This window comes from Castor canadensis, chromosome 12, assembly GCF_047511655.1.
Source record: "Castor canadensis chromosome 12, mCasCan1.hap1v2, whole genome shotgun sequence".
Classification (NCBI taxonomy): domain Eukaryota; kingdom Metazoa; phylum Chordata; class Mammalia; order Rodentia; family Castoridae; genus Castor; species Castor canadensis.
The window spans coordinates 21,696,491-21,719,904 of record NC_133397.1 but is presented as its reverse complement, the minus strand read 5'-3'; the positions used below and the strand labels follow the sequence as shown (position 1 = coordinate 21,719,904).

The 23,414-nt window shown below is 39.6% G+C and overlaps 1 protein-coding gene across 16 annotated transcripts in view; it reads left to right on the top strand.

The window, feature by feature from the left end:
- Dtnb (dystrobrevin beta) overlaps positions 1-23,414 on the top strand; it is a 269,435-nt gene that overhangs the window by 67,477 nt on the left and 178,544 nt on the right. For all 16 annotated transcript variants that reach the window (XR_012439625.1, XR_012439626.1, XM_074049317.1 and 13 more), the window contains one exon: positions 16,458-16,543. Coding sequence is in view for 14 of the 16 variants with exons in the window: in XM_074049317.1 (XP_073905418.1) it covers positions 16,458-16,543 (86 nt within the window). In the remaining 2 variants the exon portion in view is untranslated. The remainder of the gene's footprint in view (positions 1-16,457; positions 16,544-23,414) is intronic.

Here is a 23,414-nt window from a genome sequence, read left to right as displayed (position 1 = left end):
CTAAAGGAAATTTGAAGTTTTACTGTAGACTATAAGAGATACATAAGTCCCAGAACCCTGATGTCATTCTTTAGTAGATTAGTGAGCAAAAAGATTAATTTTATGTTCTCTGAGGAATGACTCTTTTGATGGAAAACCCTTAGAAACAGTTGTTATTCTGTGGCAAGTAAGCAACATTGCATAGTGACACTGACCTCCTGAATCAGTTGCAGATTACACAGTACAAGCAAAGAAACAATTGTTAAGGCAGAAATAAAATTATCTTACTATCTAAAAATGATAAGCAGAGTTAAAAACTTTGATTCCATATCGTATCAAATAAATTAAGTACTATAGTGTCTTAGTCCATTTGGGCTTCTGGAACAAAATACTATAAACTGGGTGGCTTATAAAGGACAGAAATGTATTTGTCACAGTTTTCTAGGCTTGGAAGCCCAAGATCAGGGGAGATTCTGTGTCAGGGAGATCCTGCTTTCTGGCTCATAGATAATACCTTGCTGTACTTTCACATGGTGGAAGGGAAAGGGGCCTATCTGCGGCCTCTCTTACGGGCACTAGTCCCATTCATGAGCGCACCACTACCATGACCTAATAACCTTCCAAAGGTCCCACCTCCTAAGTCCCATCACTTTGGGGGTTAGGATTTAGCATACATTTTGAGGAGCAAAAACATTCAGACCACAGCATATAGCTAAAGAATGGAGGTGAAGCTGGGCACCAGTGGCTCACTTTTGTAATCCTAGCTACCTGGGGGCTGAGGTTGGAGGTGGTTTGCAGAGAACCTAGGCAAAAGGTTTGTGAGACCCCATCTCAACCAATAGCTGGGTGTAGTGGCACACACCTCTCATATCCTAGTGATGATGGGGAGCTTAAAATAGGAGGATCATGGTCAACCCCATCTCCAAAGTAACCAGAGCAAAAAGGGCTAGAGGTGTGGCTCAAGCAGTAGAGTACCTGCCTAGCAATTGTGAATGTAAAACCCTACTCAAACTCCTATAGTGCCCCCCCCCAAAAAAAAAAAACAAGAGAGGAGAGGAGAGGGAAGAGTGAAGAGATAGCTAATGGGAGAATGGAAAGCACAAATAGAGGAGCAAAGGTGCACAGACATCCTAGGCTTGTACAGGAAGAGACCAAGAACAGAAACAAGGGAGCAGTCAGTAGGATGGAGACAGATGAGTAGAGGGGCACACTAAAGAATTAGCAAAGACAAAACAGATGAGTGAGCTAGGGTAAGGGATGGAGTCCATCAGGGGGAGTTTGGTAATTTTCAAATCTATTTGTTTAGGACTTTGACCATGGGTATCACAATATATTGTCACATCTTCACTAACCTTGAAATCTGGATGTGATAAGAACTTGTCTAGCTCTCTAGAAATTTTAAGTTGGCTTTCCTGTACTGGAAAAACATAGGATTTGGTTATCAGAATTTTGTTTTTGAAAACCAGAGCATTTTGTTCCTAAATGCTTTTTACTAAACAGTGATTTATTGGTTGACTGGAGAGTCTCTTATGATATGTACTTTATTTTTATTGTAAATTGGGCCTTCTAGTCTTTGTATTTCATAATTCCTCAAGGTTTAAATTTGAATGCAAAAAGATTTTGTTTTTCCTTGGCCCCAAGTTTTTAGTCAGTTTTATTTTTTTTTTGGCCACATGGTTTCTGAGCATTACAATAGATTATAAGACCCTAAAACAACCATTAGGAATGAGCATTGTAATAGATTGTAAGACCCTAAAACAACCATTAGGAATGAGTGGGCTCTCACATTTTCTTCCTTAAGTATTTTCTGAGTATTTATTTATTTTGAATGCTGAGAGTTTGAAAACTGTACATTTTGAAGGTTAAAAACAATGAGAAGTTCAGAGACCAGTTGGGAACATGTGTGTGTAGGACCTCAGTGAAAGCTATAAGCAGTAGGGAAAACGTCAGCGGCCTCTTTCTGTCCCACTGGCCCCCACTGCTGTAGTGCTTGTGTCCTGCAGGAGGTGTTTTAGCCAGCTGAGGAGGATATCCGTGCTCCTAGCCTGAGGGAGGAGGTCTGCCCCACTGTCTAGCAGTTGATTGGTTTTTACGTTCTAGGGCTTTTACTTGTAACTCTCTCATCTCCAGCCTCTATGTTAGCTCAGTGTCAGCTGAGAGGCAGAGAAAGCCCACTCACCTGGGATTTTACATTAATAGGTGTCCAGGGGAGGCCAGCCCTGCTTCTTGGTTACTTTGGCTTCACTTCTTCACAGTGCTTTTGGCTTTGTCCTCCTCTTCTCTCAGCTTCATCCTTGGGCTGACTTCAAAAAATGCCTGCTGTCAGCTACTAAATGCTTCCTCTTTCAACTCTGGGTAGGGGAAAGGACTGGCTTTTAGCATTAAACCAGAGTACCTGAGTTTTCCTACAGATCTGTGCCTTGGGTCAGGTAAGTGTAGTGGAGGGTCAGGATGTATGTCCCTGGAGCAGCAGGTAGTTTAATTCTTACCCCGAGCTGCCATGGGGTCGGGGTGCTTAGCCTGGATTTGAGTTGATGGCCTTCGAGGTCACCATGTAGCTACCTGCACTGCATCATGAACCTGGCCTTCCCTTTCCCTTGAAATGGCCCTATTCTCCACACAGTTCCTTAAACCTGAAACCTGAGAGTCATCTGTAGGTCTTCCTTCTTCTGCAGTCCCACACTCAGGCAGTTAGCAAGCTCTGTCATCTCTTTCTCCTTTTTCTTTTGGTGGTACTGGGGTTTGAACTCTGGCTATCACACTCACTATGCAGGCACTCTACCACTTGAGCCATACCTCCAGCCCCAAGCTCCGTCATCTCTACTCCCCATTATCTCTCAAGTTTCTGTGCTTCTCCCAGCCTATGTGACCATCATCACCTTCTCCTGGACAAGGCCACAGCCCCTTGTTAGGCAGGTGCTTTACCACTTGAGCCACTCCACCAGTTTTTTTTGTGTTGGGTATTTTTTTGAGATAGGGTCTCCCAAACCATTTGCCCGGGCTGGCTTGGAACCACAATCCTCTCAATCTCTTCTTCCTGAGTAGTTAGGATTAGAGGCATGAGCCTCGCTGATCTTTTTGTATCACTTTCCTCCCTCCTCATTCATTCCTAGAAGTAGTAAATACACACACCCACTGTCTGGCCTAAGAGCTCAAACATCGGCAGTAACTTGCATCTGTCTGTCCTCTCTGTCCTATCCCACCCTCCTTCACCCAGCTCAGTCCTTCACCTCACTCAGGTGACACTGATCCTGATTTGTGTTATCATTTCCTTGATTCTGAAAAAATAGTAAAATAGTTTTTTCATATTTATAGGACTAGACAAACTATGATTTGGTGTCTTTGCTTTTTTTGCCTCTTGTATTGGCAGTGCTGGGGATCAATCCAAGGACCACACACATACAGGCAAGCACTCTGCCTGAGCTAAGCCACAGCCTAGTACTGTTGAGTGTTGTTTTGTCAGTTATAAAAAGGCCATTATACATTGCTGTTGGTTGAGATAGCGCTTGAGATTCTTTTCATCTGCAGGACTTCTCTTTCTCTCTTTATCTTAGACATTACAGCATGTAGCCTTAATTTTTCAAAGCCTAGTATTAATTGCTGTTACTCTCTTTCTGGCTAGTGAAAGGTTGCAGGGTACTCTAATTTCATTTATCTCTTTTTATGGTTATGTCATTGTGGTTGAGTATTTTTATTATATATATGTTTAAATCCAAGCAGAAATTTTGTTTTTGTTTTGTTTTTTGGCAGTACTGGAGTTTGAACTCAGGGCCTCGCGCTTGCTAGGCAGATGCTCTAGCGCTTAGGCCATGCTCCTGTCTTTTCTTGCTTTAGTTATTTTTTTCAGGTAGGGTCTCATGTTTTTGCTTGGCACCAGTCTCAGACATGGTCTTCTTACCTTTGCCTCCTCTCTAGCTAGGATTATAGCTGTGAATCACCATGCCAGTTTATTTGTTGAGATGAGGGTCTTTTTGTTCAGGCCGCCCTCCAACTGTGACCCTTCTGATCTCTGCTTCCAGAGTATCTGGGATTATAGGTATGAGCCATTTTGTCTAGTATTGTTTTGGGGCAGGTCTTGCTATATAGTCCAGGCTGGCCTCAAACTCACAGTCCTCCTGCTTCAGTTTCCCAAGTGCTGGGATTACAGGTGTAATCTGGCTTCTAAGCACATATATATATTTTTTATAGTTTCAACATCATTTAATTTATGAGTAAGTTTGTAGGTAAGTTAAATGATATTAACTGCATAAAAGATTAAGGTTTGCTTGATTTTAAATATATTTCATTAGGAATCATTCCATCAGGAATTATTTTCCTTTGGTATGTCCTTTGCACATGTCAGATTTTGACATACTCTTTTAGTTTTTGTTTAAAAAATTTTCCTTCATTCCTTAAAGGTATTTTCACTTGGTATACAGTTCTTGATTGACAGTGTTTTTCTTCAACATTTTAAGAATGTTACTTCTGTATATTTTTTGGTGTACTGCAGCTTAAACTGAGAGCCTCTCTCTCACTTGAGCCACACTTCACTCTTATTCCCATGTCTTTTTGCTTCCATTATTATTATTATAATTATTATTTTTTTGATAGTACTGGGACTTGAACTCAGGGTCTCACGCTTGGTAGGCAGACGCTCTACCACTTGAGCCATTCCACCAGCCCTTTTTTTTGATGGGTTTTATGGGGATAGGGTCTTTCAGCTATTTGTCCAGGCTGGCTTCAAACTGTAATCCTCCTGATCTCTGCCTCCTGACTAGCTAGGATTACAGGCGTGGGACACTGGTGACTGGCAGCATATGTTATTTTTGTTGAAAAGTCATTTACATATGTAATCTTTACTTCTTCACATGGCATCTGTCAGTGTCCTCTGGCGACTTTCAGGGTTTCATTTTTGGATAAGCCTGTATTGCCACAGTCAGGCTATGATTTTCTTTGCATTTACCTTCTAATAGGGCATTGAGCTTTTTGTGAAAGTGGTTTGTTATAGGTCAATCATTTTCTCTTCATCCGTTACTTCTTCTTTTTCCACTTTTGTGAAACTTTAAATACACTTGTAGGATGCCATCTTACCAAATCTTCTATACTTTGTCTTTCCATCTTTTGTGACTTTGCCATCTTTTTCCCTCTCTGCACTGTTCTGGTACTTTCTTCTTATGTTTTTCCTGGTGTACTCATTTTCTCTACACCAGTGCCTAATCTGCTTTTAAATAAACCTGTTAAGGGCTGTGGGCATGGCTCAAGTGGTGGAGCTCTTGCCTATCCAGCTTAAGGCCATGAGTTCAAACTCTAGTAATTCCCAAAAAGATAAAAACGAAAGCCTGTCAAGACACTGGTTTTAATTTTCTTTTAGTTGTTTGCTGTGGATCTGGGCAAGTTAGGAACATGTGGCTGGAATGTCCATGTGCAGCTCACGTGAGGCGTGACTGAGGCAAGAGGAAAAGGGAGGCTCTGCCGTGTGGGGGTGTGAGGTGTCTGTGGTAGTAAAGTGTTAGCTTCATTGGTAATATTTATACATCTATCTGTCTATCTGTCTATCTATCATCTGTCTTTCTATCCATCCATCCATCCATCCATCTATCCATCTTCATTTGTAATCTTGTCCAGAGCTTGCTGTGGTTGGGCAGGTCTGTTGCTAGCCATCTACTAGACCATAGTGATTTCTCACAAAAGACTTACTGTAGAAGACCTATCTCATTTTGAGTTTCTGTTTTAAACTTCATATACTAATCTTGACAAGGCATTCTTTTTGGATAGCTATTATTTTCTGTTTTTCGCCTTTGTTTAAGAAATGAAAGTGTTTCATAATGAGTTCCTGAGAAATTCCTCTCATACTTGATTTCTGATAATTGAATCTTATTTTTTCCTTTTATATTTTTCATCCATTTATGTCTGTGGATGAATAGATACAGAAAATGTGGTATATATGCACAATGGAGTATTATTCAGCCATAAAGAAGAATGAAATTGTTGGGCACTGGTAGCTTACAATTGTAATCCTAGCTACTTGGGAAGCAGAGATCAGGAGGATCACAGTTTGAGGCCAGCCCAGGCAAATAGTTTTTGAGACCCTATCTTAAAAATACCCAACATAAAAAAGGGCTAGTGGAATGGTTCAAGTGGTAGAGCCCCTGACTAGCAAGCATGAGGCCCTGAGTTCAAACCCTAGTACTGCCAAAAAAAAGAGAAAGAAATTATGTCATTTGCAGGAAAATGGATAAAACTGGAAATCATCATGTGAAGTGAAATAAGCCAGATTGAAAAAGACACACATCTCATGTTCTCTCTCATATGTGGCATATAGACCTCCTCCCTCCCCCCTCAAAAAATGACAAGAGTGGGACTGCATGTTGTTAACCTAGAGGGAAAAAAATCAAAATTCAAAATTTGAAAGTATCATTTCTACTGAGTGCATCAATTTCACACCATTATAAAGTAAAGCAGTGATTACATAAGGGACCATCTATCTAATTTATGACACGTTTATACGAAAAAGTTCCTGGGTAGTCGGAAAATATGACTAGTAGCCATTTTTAAGGCCTAGCAGCTTAATTTGGGTACATTTGCAACGATTTCATAGTTGCTTCTTAATAGCGAATATTTAAAGCAAAATAATTTAAAACTGTGTGTGTTTAGCATGCATGAGGCCCTGGGTTCGTTCCTCAGCACCTCACTCTGCCACACAGAGACACAGAGAAACACACGCACAAAGCAGACAAGGCAGTGCATTTTAACACAAGCCAAAGTATTCCTTAAATTCTGAATGTGCCCAATTACACAATATAGAATGGACATTGCTGACAAAGGGTAATATGAGGTTACAGTCTTCCCCATTAGTGATTTTTAAACAAAACTATAATTTCCTGGGCAGCACAAACGTGTTTGTGAACAGTATTTACTTAACATTCCTACTTATTCTTAGAAGCATTCAAGATGACAAGAAAAACGTTAGCCAAATAAAATTACAGTACTCATGTCGAGTGGGAAAAATTTTCCACAGTCGTAGACTTTTAGCTATAACTGCTGGGTGTGGTGGCATGAGACTTTAATCCTAGCACTCAGGATGCTGAGGCAGGAGGATTTAGATTTTCCAGTTGGGCTACTTAGTGAGAACCAGTCTCAAACAAGCAAAGGGGGAAAACCCTTAAAACTCTTAGCATCTGATCTTAGCTCTTTCAGGAAATTTCCAGGAAATGACAGAGATGAGGTAGCTGTCCTGTTTTAAAGCAGAGAAATCCTATGGGGGAATTAAGTGCAAAGTGGTGAAAACCAGCTTCTCTGAGGAGGAGGAGAGGCGTCAGGTCCATGCTGTCAGATGTGACACGCTATCTCACATGCTGTGCTGCTGAAGCTCGTAAACTGGGCCCTGTCCCACCCTGAGCAGAGGCAAGTGACCTCGGAGCACCCTCGCTTACTTACTCTAGCTTAGCTTTTCTCCAGGAGAAGCCAGCATTTGTGCTCACTGCCAGACAAGAACCTTCCTGGTTTCAACAGAGGCAGATCTGCAAAGGTTTGGCTGTTAGATAGTACTTCAGAGATTTTTTTTTTTTAATGTTTTGTGCTTATTTTGTCTTTTCCTTTTTGCAAGATTTTTTTTTTTAAACCTTTTCTGAGTGTGTTGCTGTTTCTTTGCCTTTTTTCTGAAACTGATGAGAGTAGTAACGGGTACAGAGGAACGTCTGTCCATTCGGTGCCTCTCCTCCACGTTAGTCTGATTAGGACACTACTCTCGTGACTTCCCACCTCCAAGGCCTTCAAAGGCTCCCTGAGGCTTTCAGTTCAGCCACACTTGGAGGGTCTGATGTGCCAGTTCTTCCCTCAGCTCTCACCAGGTTCTTACCGAGCAGTAAGCCCTTTTCTGTGTACCACAGACATGCTCATCTCTTCTTCTGTGCCTTTTGGTGGCCCTGGCCCATTCCTGCTACTGTCTGGGAATACCAGTCTCCTTTTCTCCCTCTGTCCAAATCTTTTATCTTACCTGTGCTGTAGCTCCTTGTCACCAAGCCCATTTTCATCCCTTTGATGACCTATAGTTTTTGTCTCTATCATTATTTTGGCTTTCAATTGTATAATGTTCTAAACCTCTCCATAAGGGTACAAGTGAGATTGACAGCCCATGAGAGCGTCTACATTTGATTTCTTTGATTCTTTAATAAGTACAGTGATGAATTCTTAATGAGTGTAAGGTTGAGAGGAAAAGCAGCAGGCATTCTGATTATGTAAAATTGAATAATATTCTAAGTTGATTTTAATTGATTAAGGTGTTTGACATTTTTGCCAAATAGATTCTTGATTTGCAGTTGATTACTGCATAATCCATTCACTGTGAAGCTTTGCAAATTAAGATTAATTGGAAAAATATGAGGTTTTGAAAATCAAATAGAAATTTTCATATTCCTTCTAGTAGCATGTGATAATTGGACTGGAATAGTGCTTCTAAGATGAAAGTCTGTTTTCAGTGAGAAATACTCATTCATAGTTGGCCGCATCTGCAGAATTAGCTCATTGTCTAAAGCAGGAAGTGTCCCTGTAATCTTGTTTTACAGAGTATCAATTGGAATAGTGCACTCTTACTAGGTACCGCTCATCCCAGAAACGCATCCAGGGTAGGTTAGTTTAAACATCAAAATACAGGCAGAATTTGAGACTTTATTGAACCAAAATGAATGATTTCCCACCCAAAAAGCACAAGTGAGGATTGTAGAGGCCTGTGACGGTACCTGCATGTTAAAACTTCATAGTGTTTATCCAGGGTGGCTCACTGTCTGCTTGGCACAGTGCTAACAGTGGTTTTTCCTCAGTGCTGGATAGCTCTTTTTAGAAGTTATGCGCAGGGTTTATTGTCTATAAAGTGATGGGTCTATGGACATGAATCATACAGAGAAGTCTGGAAGAAGAGTGGGAAGATAGCTCACTGGAGGCCGTCTAGCTGGGTGAGGTAAAAATGACAAGTTTCTCTCCCTGTCATCTTCAACAAACATAGCTATTTTATCCTTTCATTTTAGTATCTCTGGATAAGGTAATATTTACTGTTCATTGTTTTACATATTAAATATTAACCTGCTAATCAACTCTGCAGATACTGTAGACTGATTTTAAGTGAGTAATGTTATTATGATAAAGCATGTTAAATACCTTTTCCAAATATTGCTCGAAGAGAATTGATTCTGGTAGGAACTTGTACTTTACATTGGAGGTAATAAAAATGAGCATTTGGGAGGGCATATGCCTTGGCCAGGGGTAGCTAGCTATTCAGTTTTAAATGTTCCTTGACCAGTGTAGATAGAATAATTTCAGATCTCTGGTGGGAAAGATCAAGAATGAGTTCTTCCAAGAAGAAAGAGTCAATTAAATAAAGGATTTAACCATGGGGTACTAGGTAAGTAACTGCAGGTTCTCTCTGTGTTCCCCGAGAGGAAGAGTGCTGGAGCTCTAGAGGAACATCAGAAAAGTGAAAGTGACAATTTCTCTTTGCTTTCTTTGGGGATAGTTACTGTACACGAGGTTGCTATTAGGCTTAATGTAGGCTGGGTTTCATTGCCAAGAAAAGCATCCACAGCCAAGAACTAAGTGGTGAAGTTTGGCTTCCAAAGCAAATAGTGAGGGGAAAAAGTATAAATGATTAACATGATTTAAGGAAGTAGGATTTTTAAGAACACTTCTTTACTAATTTTATTGATTCTTTGGGCCAAGCCACATTTAGATTTTAAAATAAATATTTGTAACTATCTTTAAGTGTACCACTTGTTAATTTAGTGTACATTTTTTATTTATATTAACATTTCCTTTTGAAGTGGAAACTGTCTCTAAAGTTTTAAATGATGCTACACATGGTAAGAGGGAAGATAAGACCTGGCCCCATTTCCCATTCTCAGGATGCATAGTCAGCTTACTTATCTGAAGACTCAGCGTCCCGGAATCTCTCTGGCCTGTTAATTCATCTCCCTCCGCTTCACTTACACATTGTATTTTCCTGCTCCTGTTGCACTGCTTGTGGACACTCAGATGTCTGTCCCCTCATCTGCAGTAAGGTGTGCGGCACTCAGCACACCTGAAGTTCACTCCGACAGAGAGGAGAGGAGAGTTGTGCTTTGTTGGGTAGGAGATTATATGTGGAGATTGCTGTGTGGCTAATGTGAATAAGAAAAATGGTTGGAAACAGAATGTGAGAGACGACTTGTGAAGGGCCACACACACATCACACATATCAGGTGACAATTGAGGGATTGAGGAGACCTCTTACTGTACATTCCCTGATCTAGATTATGGAGACGAGTAACCGTCCAAATTAATGGAAAAGAATAAAGCGTTTTAGTGGCGCTCAGGTTAATTGAGAATTATATCTGCTATTCTAATTTGAATAGAAGACTGAATCTAGCTCTATTATACATAACAGAGTTGAGTTAGAGAATATCTTGAATAAAGGATGCAAAGTATTTTAAAATACTACTGTTTCAAAAACATTTGGAGATTAGGAAAATTGTTGTATAAGTGCTAATGCTTAAACCTGGTATTGGTGACTCATGCCTAATCCTAGCTACTTGAGAGACTGAGATCGGGAGGATCAAGGTTTGAGGCCAGCCCAGGCAAATAGTTCTCGAGACCCCCTTCTCCAAAATAAACAGAGCAAAATGGACTGGAGGTGTAACTCAAGAGGTAGAGCTCCTGGGCAAAGCCCTGACTTCAAACCCCAGTCCCACCCCACCTCCCCAAAGTGCTAACTACTATAATAATTTTTAGAAGATGTCAGAGTACCTAGTAAGACCTATTATGTGGAATTTACAAATGAGAAGTGATAGATTGTATCCCTCTTCACTGAAGAGTTGGAAGTTTGACCTGGTTTTCTTGCTAGTGTTCTGGACGCTGCTACACTTTCCTTCTGTTTGCATCAATTTCTTTTCTGTAGCAAGGAAGAAAGTAAGATTTGGAGCCAGGAAGATATGTATAGACATGATATTATTGACCTCCATTAATCCTGTATTATGATAAATGTTGATTTATCATTGCTAACAAAATAAAACTAAAGTTTTAGTATTGCATTCAAAGCACTGTGTTGGAAGTTCTCAGCTCTGGATGCATATTAAAATAACATGGGGGACTTTTAACACAAGAGGGGGAGCTTTAGGCATCTGCATGGCACATGTTCTCATACCTTCTAAAGGTATAGGTTTAGAAATCTAAGGATACACAAAAATTATTTTGTTGATGTCTACAAAAAATCTTTTGTGAATTTGAGATTTGTGAAATGATAAGAAATATACATACTGGTTTCTGCCCTAGCTCAACACAGAGCTTCTGAATCATAATATCTAAGAGTTGTGGTGCTAGGATAATCTTTTGCTTTCATGTTTGGTCTCTACCCTTGTTCCTGAGAAAGAGCTCCTGATACCCTTGCTGATAGTGGCAGTAGGGAATCTTTTGTTTTGATATCTGGTCTTTGACCCTGGTCCCTGACATTTCCTGAGTCATAGGAACGTCTGATGACATTTAGGAATATCGTAAATCCCTCAGAATTTCTTGGGTGATAGGAGCGGGTGTTTGTTCTAACAAGGTGACACTTGGTGGGCTTCTGGATAACCTCAGGATGGGGGCTGGATGCCAGGAGAACCAACCCCTGTGACTAGAAAGTTAGAATTTTCATCCCTGATATCCAACCCTGGGAACTGGAGAGGAGTTGGAGGTCAGTCATGCTTACATAATGAAACTTTCATAAAACCCAAAAGTTTCAACTGGGCTTGAGAGCTTCTGGATTGCTTGCGAACCTGAGGAAGTTCTGTGCGCCTTCCCATATTCCTTACCTGGTGCGACTCTTCCATCTGGCTGTTCATCTGTATCCCCTGTTATGTCCCTTATGAATAAACAGGTAAACATTAATAAAGTATTTCCCTGAGATTTGTGAGCCCCTTGTAGCAAATCAGTGGGACCTGAGGAGGAGAGGTTTTTGGGAAGCCCTGATTTATAGCTGGATGGTCAGAAGTTTAAGTGATCACCTACTTGCAACTGTCTTCTGAAGTGGGAAAAGGGAGGACAGTCCTTGAGACTGAGCCTTCAACCTGTGGGATCTGATGCCACCTTGAGGTAGATAGTGTCAGAATTGAATCAGAGAACACCTGGCAGGTATCTGCTGCAGAATTGCTTGGTGTGGGAAAACACCCACTACACACATAGTGTCAGTGTGATGTGCTGAGTGAAGCACTGTGTGAGAGGACAGAGCAAGCAGTGTATCCATTTCCATGTCCCCTACTCTCCCCATCTCCTCTGAGGACTGCATTGAATCACATCAGTATCCTGATCAGTGAAGGGAGAATTCACATTTTAACAATATTGAACTTGTCATTCATGAGCATGGCGTGTCTCTCTGTCGTCTTTGATTTTTTAAGCAGTATTTCATAGCTTTCAGCATGCAGAGCTTGGACATGTTTCTTTGAAAAAAGATTTTTATCAATGTAAAGTCCAGGTTAGTTGAGAGTATGTCTTTTTAGGCTGAATCTAGAATTATTAAATGTAACAGTTGAGTTAGAGAATATTTTTGGTGCTATTGCATTTGCAAGTCTTTTGCTAATTTAGAGAAATAAGATTGAATTTTGTACCTTGACTATGTATTCTACATCCTTGTTAAACTCCCTTAATACAGTGCTTCTCATAGGTTTTATAGTTGGGTTTTTTTAGCGGGGCAGGTAGGATTTTCTAGATGGTCATGTTGTCTGGAGCAGACAGTTTCATTTTTTCACTTCCAATCTGTATGCATCTTGTTGATCCTTGCCAGTATCATGGCTGTGTTTTCAGTGTCATGTTGATGAGGAATGGTAAGAGTAGTCATTCTTCACAGGGTTTTTGTTTGTTTGGTTTTGTTTTTTGAACCAGGCTGTACTATGTAGTCCAGGCTAGCCTTGAATTCTCAAAACTCCTGCCTGCCTTAGCCTCCTGAGTGCTAGGGTGACAGGCATGCATTACCATGCTTGGCTTGACTTGTTCTTGATCAGGGAGGAAACAGTGTTTCACCACTAAGTATGATGAAAGCTGTTAATGTTTTTTACAGATGCTTATTGTCAGATTGAGAAAGTTTCTTTTCTTAGTTTTCTGAGCATATCAAGAATTGAAGTTTGATTTTTGTCACCTGAACCTATTCGGATGACATATGGTTTTTCTCCTTTTAGTCCCTTGAGATGGTGAATTGTATTGGTTGGTTTTCAAAAGTCAAATTAGTCTTACATACTGTGTTATGTTTATCCTTTTTATACATTGCTACATTTGATTTATTCACATTTTGTTAAAGATATTTGTGACTATGTTCTTGAGGGATACTACCTTAGTTTTTTTTTGTTGTGGTATCTTTATGTGGTTTTGGTATCACAATAATGTTGGCATCATAAAAAGTATAGGGGAAGTGTTCCTTCTCTTTCTTTTCCTCCCTTTTTCCTACTTGCAAGAATTACCTGGAGAAACGCAGTGATTTTTCTTCTTTAGGTGTTCTTAGCATTCACCAGTACAGCCCTCTGAACGAGGAGCATTTTCTTGGGAAGGCTCTAAGGTAGAGTTCAACTTTTGTACTAAATATGGGCCTACTTAGGTTATCTATTTCTTCTTGAGTGGCTTTAGTAGTTTCTATTCTTGAAGAAGTAGTTTACATTTGTCCATTTCACACAAGTGTTTGAATGTATGGACATAAAGTGTTTTGTGTGTGTGTGTGTGTGTGTGTGTGAGGTTTCCTTATTTCTATAATGTCTATGGAACTGTAATGATGTTCCCTCTTTCATTCTTGATTTGCTAATTTGTGTCTTCTCTCTTTTTTTTCTTAGTCTGGCTAGAGATTTCTTAGTATTATTGATCCATCCAATGGACCAGATTTTGGTTCTCTTGATTTTTCCCTCTGTTGTTTCTCTGTTTTCGTTGATTTCTACTGTCCACATTATTTTTCCCATTTTCTTGTTTTGGTTTTAATTTCCTGTTTTTTCTACTGTCTTTAAGTTGGATGCTTAGATTGTTGACTTGAGAAGCTTTTTCTTTACCTTGTTTTTTTTTTGGCAGCACCGGAGTTTGAACCCAGGGCCTCAACCACTTGAGCTATGCCACCAGCCCTATTTCTCATTTTTTTTTAAACAGTAGGATAGCCAGTCTTCTATTAGTGAACATTTGGCTGCTTTCAATCTTTTGCCTTTAGAAAAATGCTATGAGAGATGACTGAATGTGTGCACTTGAAAACATCAATTTAGGCTTCTTGAGTTTATAAATTCTTTGGGAAAATAATGGACCAGTTTTTTAACCTCTTTGCTTACCTCCTTTTTCTGCATCCAGATAATGTGTTGTCTCTTTTGTTAGGGGCAGTTGACATTGAGAGAAAGAAATAATTGCATTTCTGTGCCATCTCTTCTTCTTGGTCTATCTAAATAACTCCAGACATATCCAGGCTTATTTTTATAATTTTCCTTTTCTTCGGTGATAATCGGTAGTAATCTCATCAGTAATAATCTCTTTGAAGTCAGCAGGTTCCTGAGGGAGGCGTTCATTCTGAAATCATTCCTAGGGCTGTGCTTCCCCTCCAGTTTGTCTTCAGACTCCTCCTGCATCCCAGTGCAGAACACTCAAAGTCTTACCAGATCATAGGCCATGGGTCTCACCTTTACTCACATATGGTTCTCCTACATGTCTACCCTTTCTAACTTAATGATCTTTTAATTGTTGACTTTTCTCATATCATTCAGTGGATGTTTGATGTAGGAATACTCCTCATCATTTCTAGGTGTCATATTGCCTTATGTGTAGAGCACCGTCTTTATTTCTGAATGATATATTTTAAACCCCTACCTAGTTTTAGCTAGTTGAAGGCTTTCCTATCTTATCTTATGAATAAACTCAGTGATATGTGATTGTTAAAAATCCACTGTTACAAAAATTGGTATTTCTAGCAGATGTTATCACTGAGAACCTTCTGGCTTATAGACCATTTGCGTTTTTTCAGGTATGATCTTTCTATATACAAGGAAGTCTTGGAAAATGGGAAAGAGTCTATTAGGAGCATTAGTGAATATAAATGGGCTGACCTTTGCTTTTCAAAGCCAATATAACTATGGCAAAGTTACTTGCTGTGTTACTATGAAACCTCATGAGCACAAGCTTTGTAAAATTAACACAAAAACCCACTGTTTACTTACATATGCTGACTTTAACAATCAGCCAGTGAAGTTTTTTACCTGCCATGAAACCAGGGCACAGGTGACAGGATAAGCAATGGACTTGGTTGGGGAAACTTAGCAATACTGTCTTGGTTCTATTGGTGGTGTGTGGCATTTCTGTCGGTAATTCATTTATGTTCATTTTTCATAAAAGAATTAATACTGCTTTCCATTCCCCTTTACTTCCTCATCGCATTGAATGAGAACATACAACATGATTACCCTGGGGGGCAGGGGAGCAGAAATGGCCCAAATAATGTATGCACATATGAGTAAATGAATAAAAAAAAAAACAATTAACCTTCCTAGAATAAATACTTACATGGCGATATAAAGGTTGTTACAGGAAAAACAAAGATGAATATGTTATAAAATCTTTATAAGAGTATATATCCTTTTGTTTATACAGAATAATAAACTTGTTACAAAATCCTGATGGGATTTTCCCATCTCCTGAGGGGGGAGAAATGATCCAAGCCTTGTATGCACATATGAATAATAAAACAATTAAAAAAAAAAGAATATTGATATACACAAAGGCAAAAAAAAAAAACTGAGATACTATTGACGAATATCTAGCTTTAAAAACTATTATTTACCTCCTAGCTGATTCATCTAACAGTTATTATTGTATGCATTTAAGGTTTTAGAAATAAAAAAGTCTTGCAAGAATTCACTACCTAAAAAAAAAAAAAAATCCTGATGTAAGGACATATTTCTGAATTGTGTTTAAACCACGTGGCCCCTCCATTCTGACTACTTAAAAGCACCTTACAGGGCATTGTGGCACATACCTGTAGTCCTAGCTACTCAGGAGGTGGGGGCAGTAGGATCAAATTTAAGGGCAGCCCTGTCAAAAGGTAGCAAGACCTTGTCTTAAAAATAAAAGGGCCATGGGCATGGCTTAAGTGGTAGAGCCCTGGCCGTGCTCTGGATTCAATCTCCACTAGTGCCAAAAACTAACAAACATTCCAGAGCACCTCTGCGGTGGACTTATTGAGATTAGTTGATAGGAAACTTAATTCAGATTCACCCACTTGGCCTCTGCCTACAGCATCAATAGAAATTACTTTAGAGATGGTTTCTAAAACTCATTTTCAGATAAATCCAGGCTAGTTTCAACTTTCTTTACCTAGTACAGCTGAAAACTTAATTCTACAAAGGAAAAAAAAATCCAGGATTTCTAAATGTGGTAAAATTGTAACATATAAGAGCAGGGATCAATTTAGTAGTTTCTCAATATTTGGTGATACATTTGATTGCTTTTGTGGTTCCAGGTAGCAATTATTTCTAACATTTATTTTGCAGTGAGGGCCGAGGCAAGTTGACGGTATTTTCAGTTAAAGCTATGTTAGCAACCATGTGTGGTGGAAAAATGCTGGACAAATTGAGATGTAAGTATTTTTGTATTATTTGAAAATTTTAATTTCCAAATTAGGACTCACACAGTTTTAAATGAATGTTTTCTGAATTTTGGACGATGTGTCTTGAGTGTTTTTCCCCTTTGGTTTTATTTTAATCCCGCATCACTCACTCTGCAGGCACCCCCCACCCCAGTGGATGTGAGCCACGCCTACTGCTGTTAAGGTGGAAGTGTTGGTTGATTCATTCATTGCTAGTTTTTCAAAGTGAGAAAACCAAAGAGGTCTGGGATGATGATGTTGACATTTTGAGAATACTTCAGAAATGTTTCCCATATTGTAACAATGTGCTTGAAGATGGTTATGTTGAGAGCTTTTGGTTAGAAAGTAAATTTTATTGCTTTTACCAAGTTTGTTCAAGTTTAGTTGTTCTGAAGAGCTCCATTCTTTATCAGGTAGTATTTGCTATGGTTAAACTGTTTCTTAATAGTCAGGCTTAGCTATTTAGAAATTGGTGAACTTTTTTTTTTCCCATCCCAGTTATTTTTCCTTTTGGTGTTGCTCTTTTTTTCCCCTCTATTGGCCATTTTGGCATTTTAGATACTATAAGAAGGTGGTTATATGAAGTAAGAGCAGATGAAATTCACAGCTATTTAATTTTGCTTATTTTTTTGTTTATTCAATCATTTTATAGTTACGGACTGCTTAAGGCATGCCAACCGTTGTAACTAGGTGCTGTATGTATATTTTCTAGGGAACCCTTAAAAATTCCTTTAGGCCTCAGGTGGCATTTTCTTCATTTTGTACAGAGGACAAAGCTGCAAGTTTATGTAAATTCAGAACCCTGTTTTGAGCTTCTCTGTCATTCTCCACAGTGCTGTTCCTGTATATGATATACAGATACCATGATACGGGTACCCAGAGAATAAGAGACCTTGTATGGGGCTCAGGGAGGTGAGGCTGAAGCTCTGACTGTGGGAGGAGTTAGGCTTTCCGTGACTCAGTTGTCTGTCCTGTGCGTTTCTTACAGGCTGCATTCTGATGATTGCAGCCTTGTGACATTCCTTTGTGCGGTCTTTTTCTCCTTAATTGGAAGGTACAGACACTTGACCAGATTTAAATCCATGTTTTGGGGCGTTATTTCATGGGTGCATTTGCTTTCTCTTATGTGTCACCATGTCATTGAAAGTTGGAAACCTAGATGGCCCACTAGGTTAGATTCAGCTATTCCAAAGCAAGGTCTTAGATCATTTTTTTTTTTGGCAGTACTGAGGTTTAAACTCAGGGCCTCATGCTTGTGAGGCAGTGCTCTACCACTTGAGCCACACCACCAGCCCTTTCTTGTATTGGGTTTTTTTGAGATAGAGTCTTGTGAACTATTTGCCTGGGCTGGCTTTGAACTGCAATCCTCCTGATTTCTGCCTCTTGAGTAGCTAGGATTACAGGTGTTAGCCACCAGCACCTGGCTCAAAATACTACTTCTTTGGGCTAAAATCTCTTTCAAATTTTCTTAATTCAATATGTTGTTTTTCTGAGGAAGATAATATAATATATAGGTAAAATTATATTTTATTCAAACACAAAAGCTAGAATTACATCTTTTTTTAATGATGCTGATACTAATAAAGGATTTGTATATCATCTGTATTAGTACTGGGGAGACTGCCTGAAAAGTAGTAAAAACTGATTATATAAGTGCATATCATGACTCTGGGGTGTTTACATTTCTTCAATTAAATATGCTTCATTTACATATGTCAGCTCACCTGACACATGGTAAGTACTTAAAATTTTGCCAAATACAAATTGTCAATTGAATACTAAAATTATTGCTCTTTTCTGTTGTGAAAAAGCGCAAATGTTACTAATATGTGAAGCATGGAAAGAATCTAGGTGGCAGTAGTTTTTGTTTTTTGCTTTTGGGGCTTTTTTTTTTTTTAAGTACAAGGTATCAAAAGACTTCAAGCATGTTAGGCAAGTGCTTTGCCACAGAGCTACATCTGCAGCCCCTTATAGCATCTTTTTTGGTGTGCCTTTGAACTTCTTGGAGAAACACACAGTAGCCAAGATTCAGGTGGCACAAAAGCACAGATGCCAAGGCAAATGGGACATCAGAATGCCAGGTCATTGCACTTTGTGTGGGATTGATGCAGTATGAGCTGTCCCAGGTCACTGATCACTACGAACCATGCTTATCTTACTCATGGTTTAGCTTCTTTGAAATAACATTTTAATGGGTTTCATTGACATTTTCATACATGTGTGGAATGGACTTTGATCCTCACCCTCTGTTGTCCCTCCTTTCCTGATCTTCTGGTTCCCTTCCCTTTCCCAAACAATCCCCCTCTACTTTATCTTTTTTTTTTTCTTAATCTATATTCTGCATTTGAGAGAAAATGTGGTATTTGTCTTTTTGACTCTGGCTTATTTGTCTTAAAATGATGATCTCCAGTTCCATCCATTTTCCTGCAAATTGGCATAATTTCATTCTTCCTTATGGCTGAATGAAAACTCCATTGTGGCTGTTCATGAAGCAAGATTGAGAGGATTGTGTTTCAAGGTCAGTTTAGGCAAAAAGTGAGCAAAACTACATCTCAGTTGATAAGCTAGGTGTGGTGGTGCACACCCATGGTCTCAGCTACACAAGAGGCTTCAGGTAGGAGGATCACATTCTGAGGCCAGCCCCAGGCAAAAATGGAAGACCCTACCTAAAAAATAACTAAAGCAAAAAAGGGTTCAGGGAATGGTTTAAGTGGTAGAGCACCTGCCTAGCAAGTGCCAAGCCCTGAATTCAAATCCCAGTACCACTAAAAACCTCCCCCCTCCACATTGTGTATGTAGACCACATTTTCTGTCTTTTTTTTTTTTTTGCGGTACTGGGGTTTGAACTCAGAGCCTACACCTTGAGCCACTTCACCAGCCCTTTTTTGTGATGGGTTTATTCGAGATGGGGGTCTTGCTAACTATTTCCCCAGTCTGGCTTTGAACCGTGATCCTCCTGATCTCTGCCTCCTGAATAGCTAGAATTATAGGTGTGAGCCACTGGTGCCTGGCTAGACCCCATTATTCATCTGTGGATGGGAACCAAGGCTGCCTCCATAGCTTGGCTATTGTAATGCCATAAACATAGGTGTGCAGGTGTCTCTATTGTATGATCACTTAGATTCCTTTGGGTATGTACCCAGGAATGGCATAACTAGAACATAGGGTAGTTCTATTTTTAGTTTTTTTTGAGTACCCTCCACACTAGTTTCCATAGTGACTGGACTAATTTATAATCCCACATCCTCACCAGCATTTGTTATTACTTGTTTTCTTACTGATTTGCATTCTGACTGGGGCGAGATGGAATCTCACCGTGGTTTTGATTTCTCCTTCCACGATGGCTAGCGATGTTGAACACTTTTCATGTGTTTATTGGCCTTTTACACTTTCTTTTGAGAGCTATATTCATTTATTGATTTAATATTAACTTTTTTGGCATTTAATGTTTTGAGTTCTTTATATATTCTGAATGTTAACCCTTGTCAGAAAAATAGCTGGCAAAGATTTTCTCCCATTTTGTATGATGTCTCTTCACCGGTACTTACTTCCTTCACTACACAGAAGCTTTTTAATTTGAAGCAAAGCCATTTGTCAGTTCTTTCTTGTTATTTCTTCTTGGAGCCTTATTTTCAGAAATTCATTGCCTATGCCTATATCTTCAAGTGTTTTCTTCTAGTAGTTTCAGAGTTTCAGGTCTTGCATTAAGGTCTCTGATCCAGTTTGAATTGGTTTTTGTGCAGGGTGAGAGATAGCCTCTAGCTTTAGTCTTCTCCATGTGGAGGTCCAGTTTTCCCAGCATCATTTGTTGAAGAGGCTGTCTTTTACCCCAATGTATGTTTTTGGCACCTTTGTTGAAGGTCAGATGGCTATAGTCATGACTTTATTTCTGAGTTCTCTGTTCTATCCAGTTGGTCTATGTTCTGTTTTTGTTACTAGGGTTCTGCAGTATAATTTGAAGTCAGGTATTCTGATACCTTCAGTGTTGCCGTTTTTGCTCAGAATTGCTGTGGCTATTTGGGTTCTTTTTATTTATCTTCCTTTGCTCAAAATTATAGTTTCTGTACCATCTGTAGCTCTGTTTCGTTTTTATTGCCCTATAATTATCTTGGCTTGGGAATGAGATGTTCAACCTAAGCAAACTTTTTGGTATTGAAGCCTAGCTCTACTTTTTAAATATTAATCATCCAAAGTGGAAGCCACTTTAAAATGTGGCCTCCACAGCTGGAAGCATGGCTCAAGTGGTAGAGCTGGTGGAGTGCCTGCCTAGAAAGGTCAGAGCCCTGAGTTCAAACCTCAGGACCATTTAAAACATAAAAAAGCTCTGCTGCTTCTGTTTTTCCTCTTCTGTCTTAAACAGACTCACTGATCCTAATTGAAACATCTTTCATCTCTTAGTTCATGGCATGCTCTAGTGCATTTCGGACTAATGGTGAAGCTTTGGGTTGTTTAGTCCCTTCTCATGTTTTGAGACTGTAGTGGGTCCTCCAACAACACAGACATACAGGTGCCAACCCCTCCCAGTAAAAAATCCACAAATATCTTTGCTTTTTGATGGGACTGGTGTTTGAACTCAGGGCTTCATGCTTGTAAAGCAGGCACTCTACCATTTGAGCCAAGCCTCCATTCCATTTTGCTCTGGTTATTTTGGAGAAGGTGGGGGAGTCTCTCAAGCTGTCTGGGCTGGCTTTGAACTTGGATCTTCTATCTCAGCTGCCCATGTAGCTAGTATTATAGGTGTGGACCACCAGCACCCAGCCATAAATTTTTGACTAACTTAACTATTCGTAGCCTGCTATTGACTGGAAGCCTTACCAATAATACAAATGGTCAATCAACATATATTTTGTATGTCGTATACATTATATGTAGCAAAAAATATGCAAGAATCTTGAGTTATCACTTTTTGCTTCAACGTGCACTTCTCTGGAGAAATCCATCACCCACACAGAGATGTCATGTAGCGTTTTACACAGATGTGCGTGAGTCTTGAGCTCACCATAATAGCAGTAGGTGGGGGGCTGTGAAATTCTTACAGCTGTGCAGCGGGTGCTGCAGTTAATTTACGTTTTCTTCTTTTTCTCACAGCACTGGGGGTTGAACTCAGGGCCTCATGCTTGCTGTGCAGCCATTTTAGCTTTTGAGTCACACTGCCAACTGCAGTTATGTTTAAGACTGCATTTTTACATTTGTTAACATTTCTCTTGACTGTGAATGGTGCTCTGTGCAGTCTGTTTGTCTAAGTTTTAACTTCACAATGTATTTGTGTGTTTTGTTGTAAATGACAAGGGAGACTTATCTATATGTATTTTATGTATTCATAACTTTAAAAAAATTTTTCTGTATTTCTAGGTCACGAGGTTCACCTGAGTTTTTTTTTTCCAAATTGTGGAAATCACCCCTCACCCCCCCCCAAAAAAAAACCTTGTATAAGTGTCCCGGGGGGTTGAAACCCTCGCCGTTCAGGGGCCAGCTGTACTGCACTTCTTCAGCTTTGACTTGTCATCACTGGTGGGGTGTGTGTCCTTTCTCCATGGCTAACCAGTGACATTAGCAGCTGTGATCGCTAGAAGTCGCTTGTTGCTTCTGCTTCACTACTTTTCATAAGTCCTGCCAGGAAAAAATGATGAAACTTCTTAGCTTTCTATTTAAGGAAAAGATTTAAAGTGATTGCTCCATTTTGAGAGAAGCTCCTGAAATCTATACTATGACGCCACCTTGGGCTGTCAGGAGAACCTTTTCTGCTTATGTTTGTGGTTCTCAGGTGTGGCCTCCCTGGTTGAGTTGGCTGAATAATGGTGCAGACAAAAGTAAGAAATAACGCTGAGGTGTAACGTCTAATGACAGTTCATTGCTACTCACTCTCTTCTTACTGTTCCATTGTTTCATTTCTTCAGACTTGCTCCCGCCTCCTCCCATTGACCGTTACCTCCAGTAATGCTTCCACTACAGTTAGGTTTTCTGGTGCCTGAAATATACTTCAGCCCTTCCTCCCTCCCTCCCTCCCTTCCTTCTTTCCTTCTTTTTTTCCCTCCCTCCCTCCCTTCCTTTGAATTTAAACAAAATTTCCCCCACCACCTTTTTGATTTGGCATGTTTTTGTTTGTTTCAATGCTAACATAGCCTTTGAAATGGCTTAATAAGTATTTGTGCTTTTAGTTGGAAATATTTCTTAGATTTCTTTTTTCAGATTTGTCCTAAAAGCGTTTCTGTCCCCAGGTGCTACTCAGTTACAGAAATGGTTCTCTGTGTGGCCATTAAAGACTGCATCCTAGATTGAAAGGTAACTTATATCAGGATTCTGAATACTAATGACTTACAAACAAGATAGTTTTTACTAAAGCATAATCAAAGCTTAACAGTGTTAGAAACCCACATTATAACTCATGAGAACAAAACTTGCAGACTAAAAAGTCCGTTATTTATTAAACCACATGTAATTGTCCATTAAATGAACTATGTGATTTACTTTATTGAACTGTGATTTGTTTACTTGATCTAACTCTGCTGTTTGTTTTCTAACAAATTTAATCTCCTCTTATTCAAGCCCCATCTAGTTGTACTAAAAGGCAAACAATTCATAAAATCTTTAAACTTCATTTTAAAATACTAGTGATAACTAGTTTTATAACATTATAATCCCAGCTATAGTCCTAGGTACTGAGGAGGTAGAGACTGGGAGGATCTCGGTCCCAGCCCAGGCCAGGCAGCGAGTTAGCAAGCCCCTCAACAGTAGGAGCTGGCTGCAACAGTGCGTGCCTGCCTTCTCAGGTGGCATAAGTAGATCATGTCCAGGACAGCTTCAGCATAAGCGTGAGATCTTGTTCGAAAAATAGCTAAAAAGCAGAGGGCTGAGGTCATGG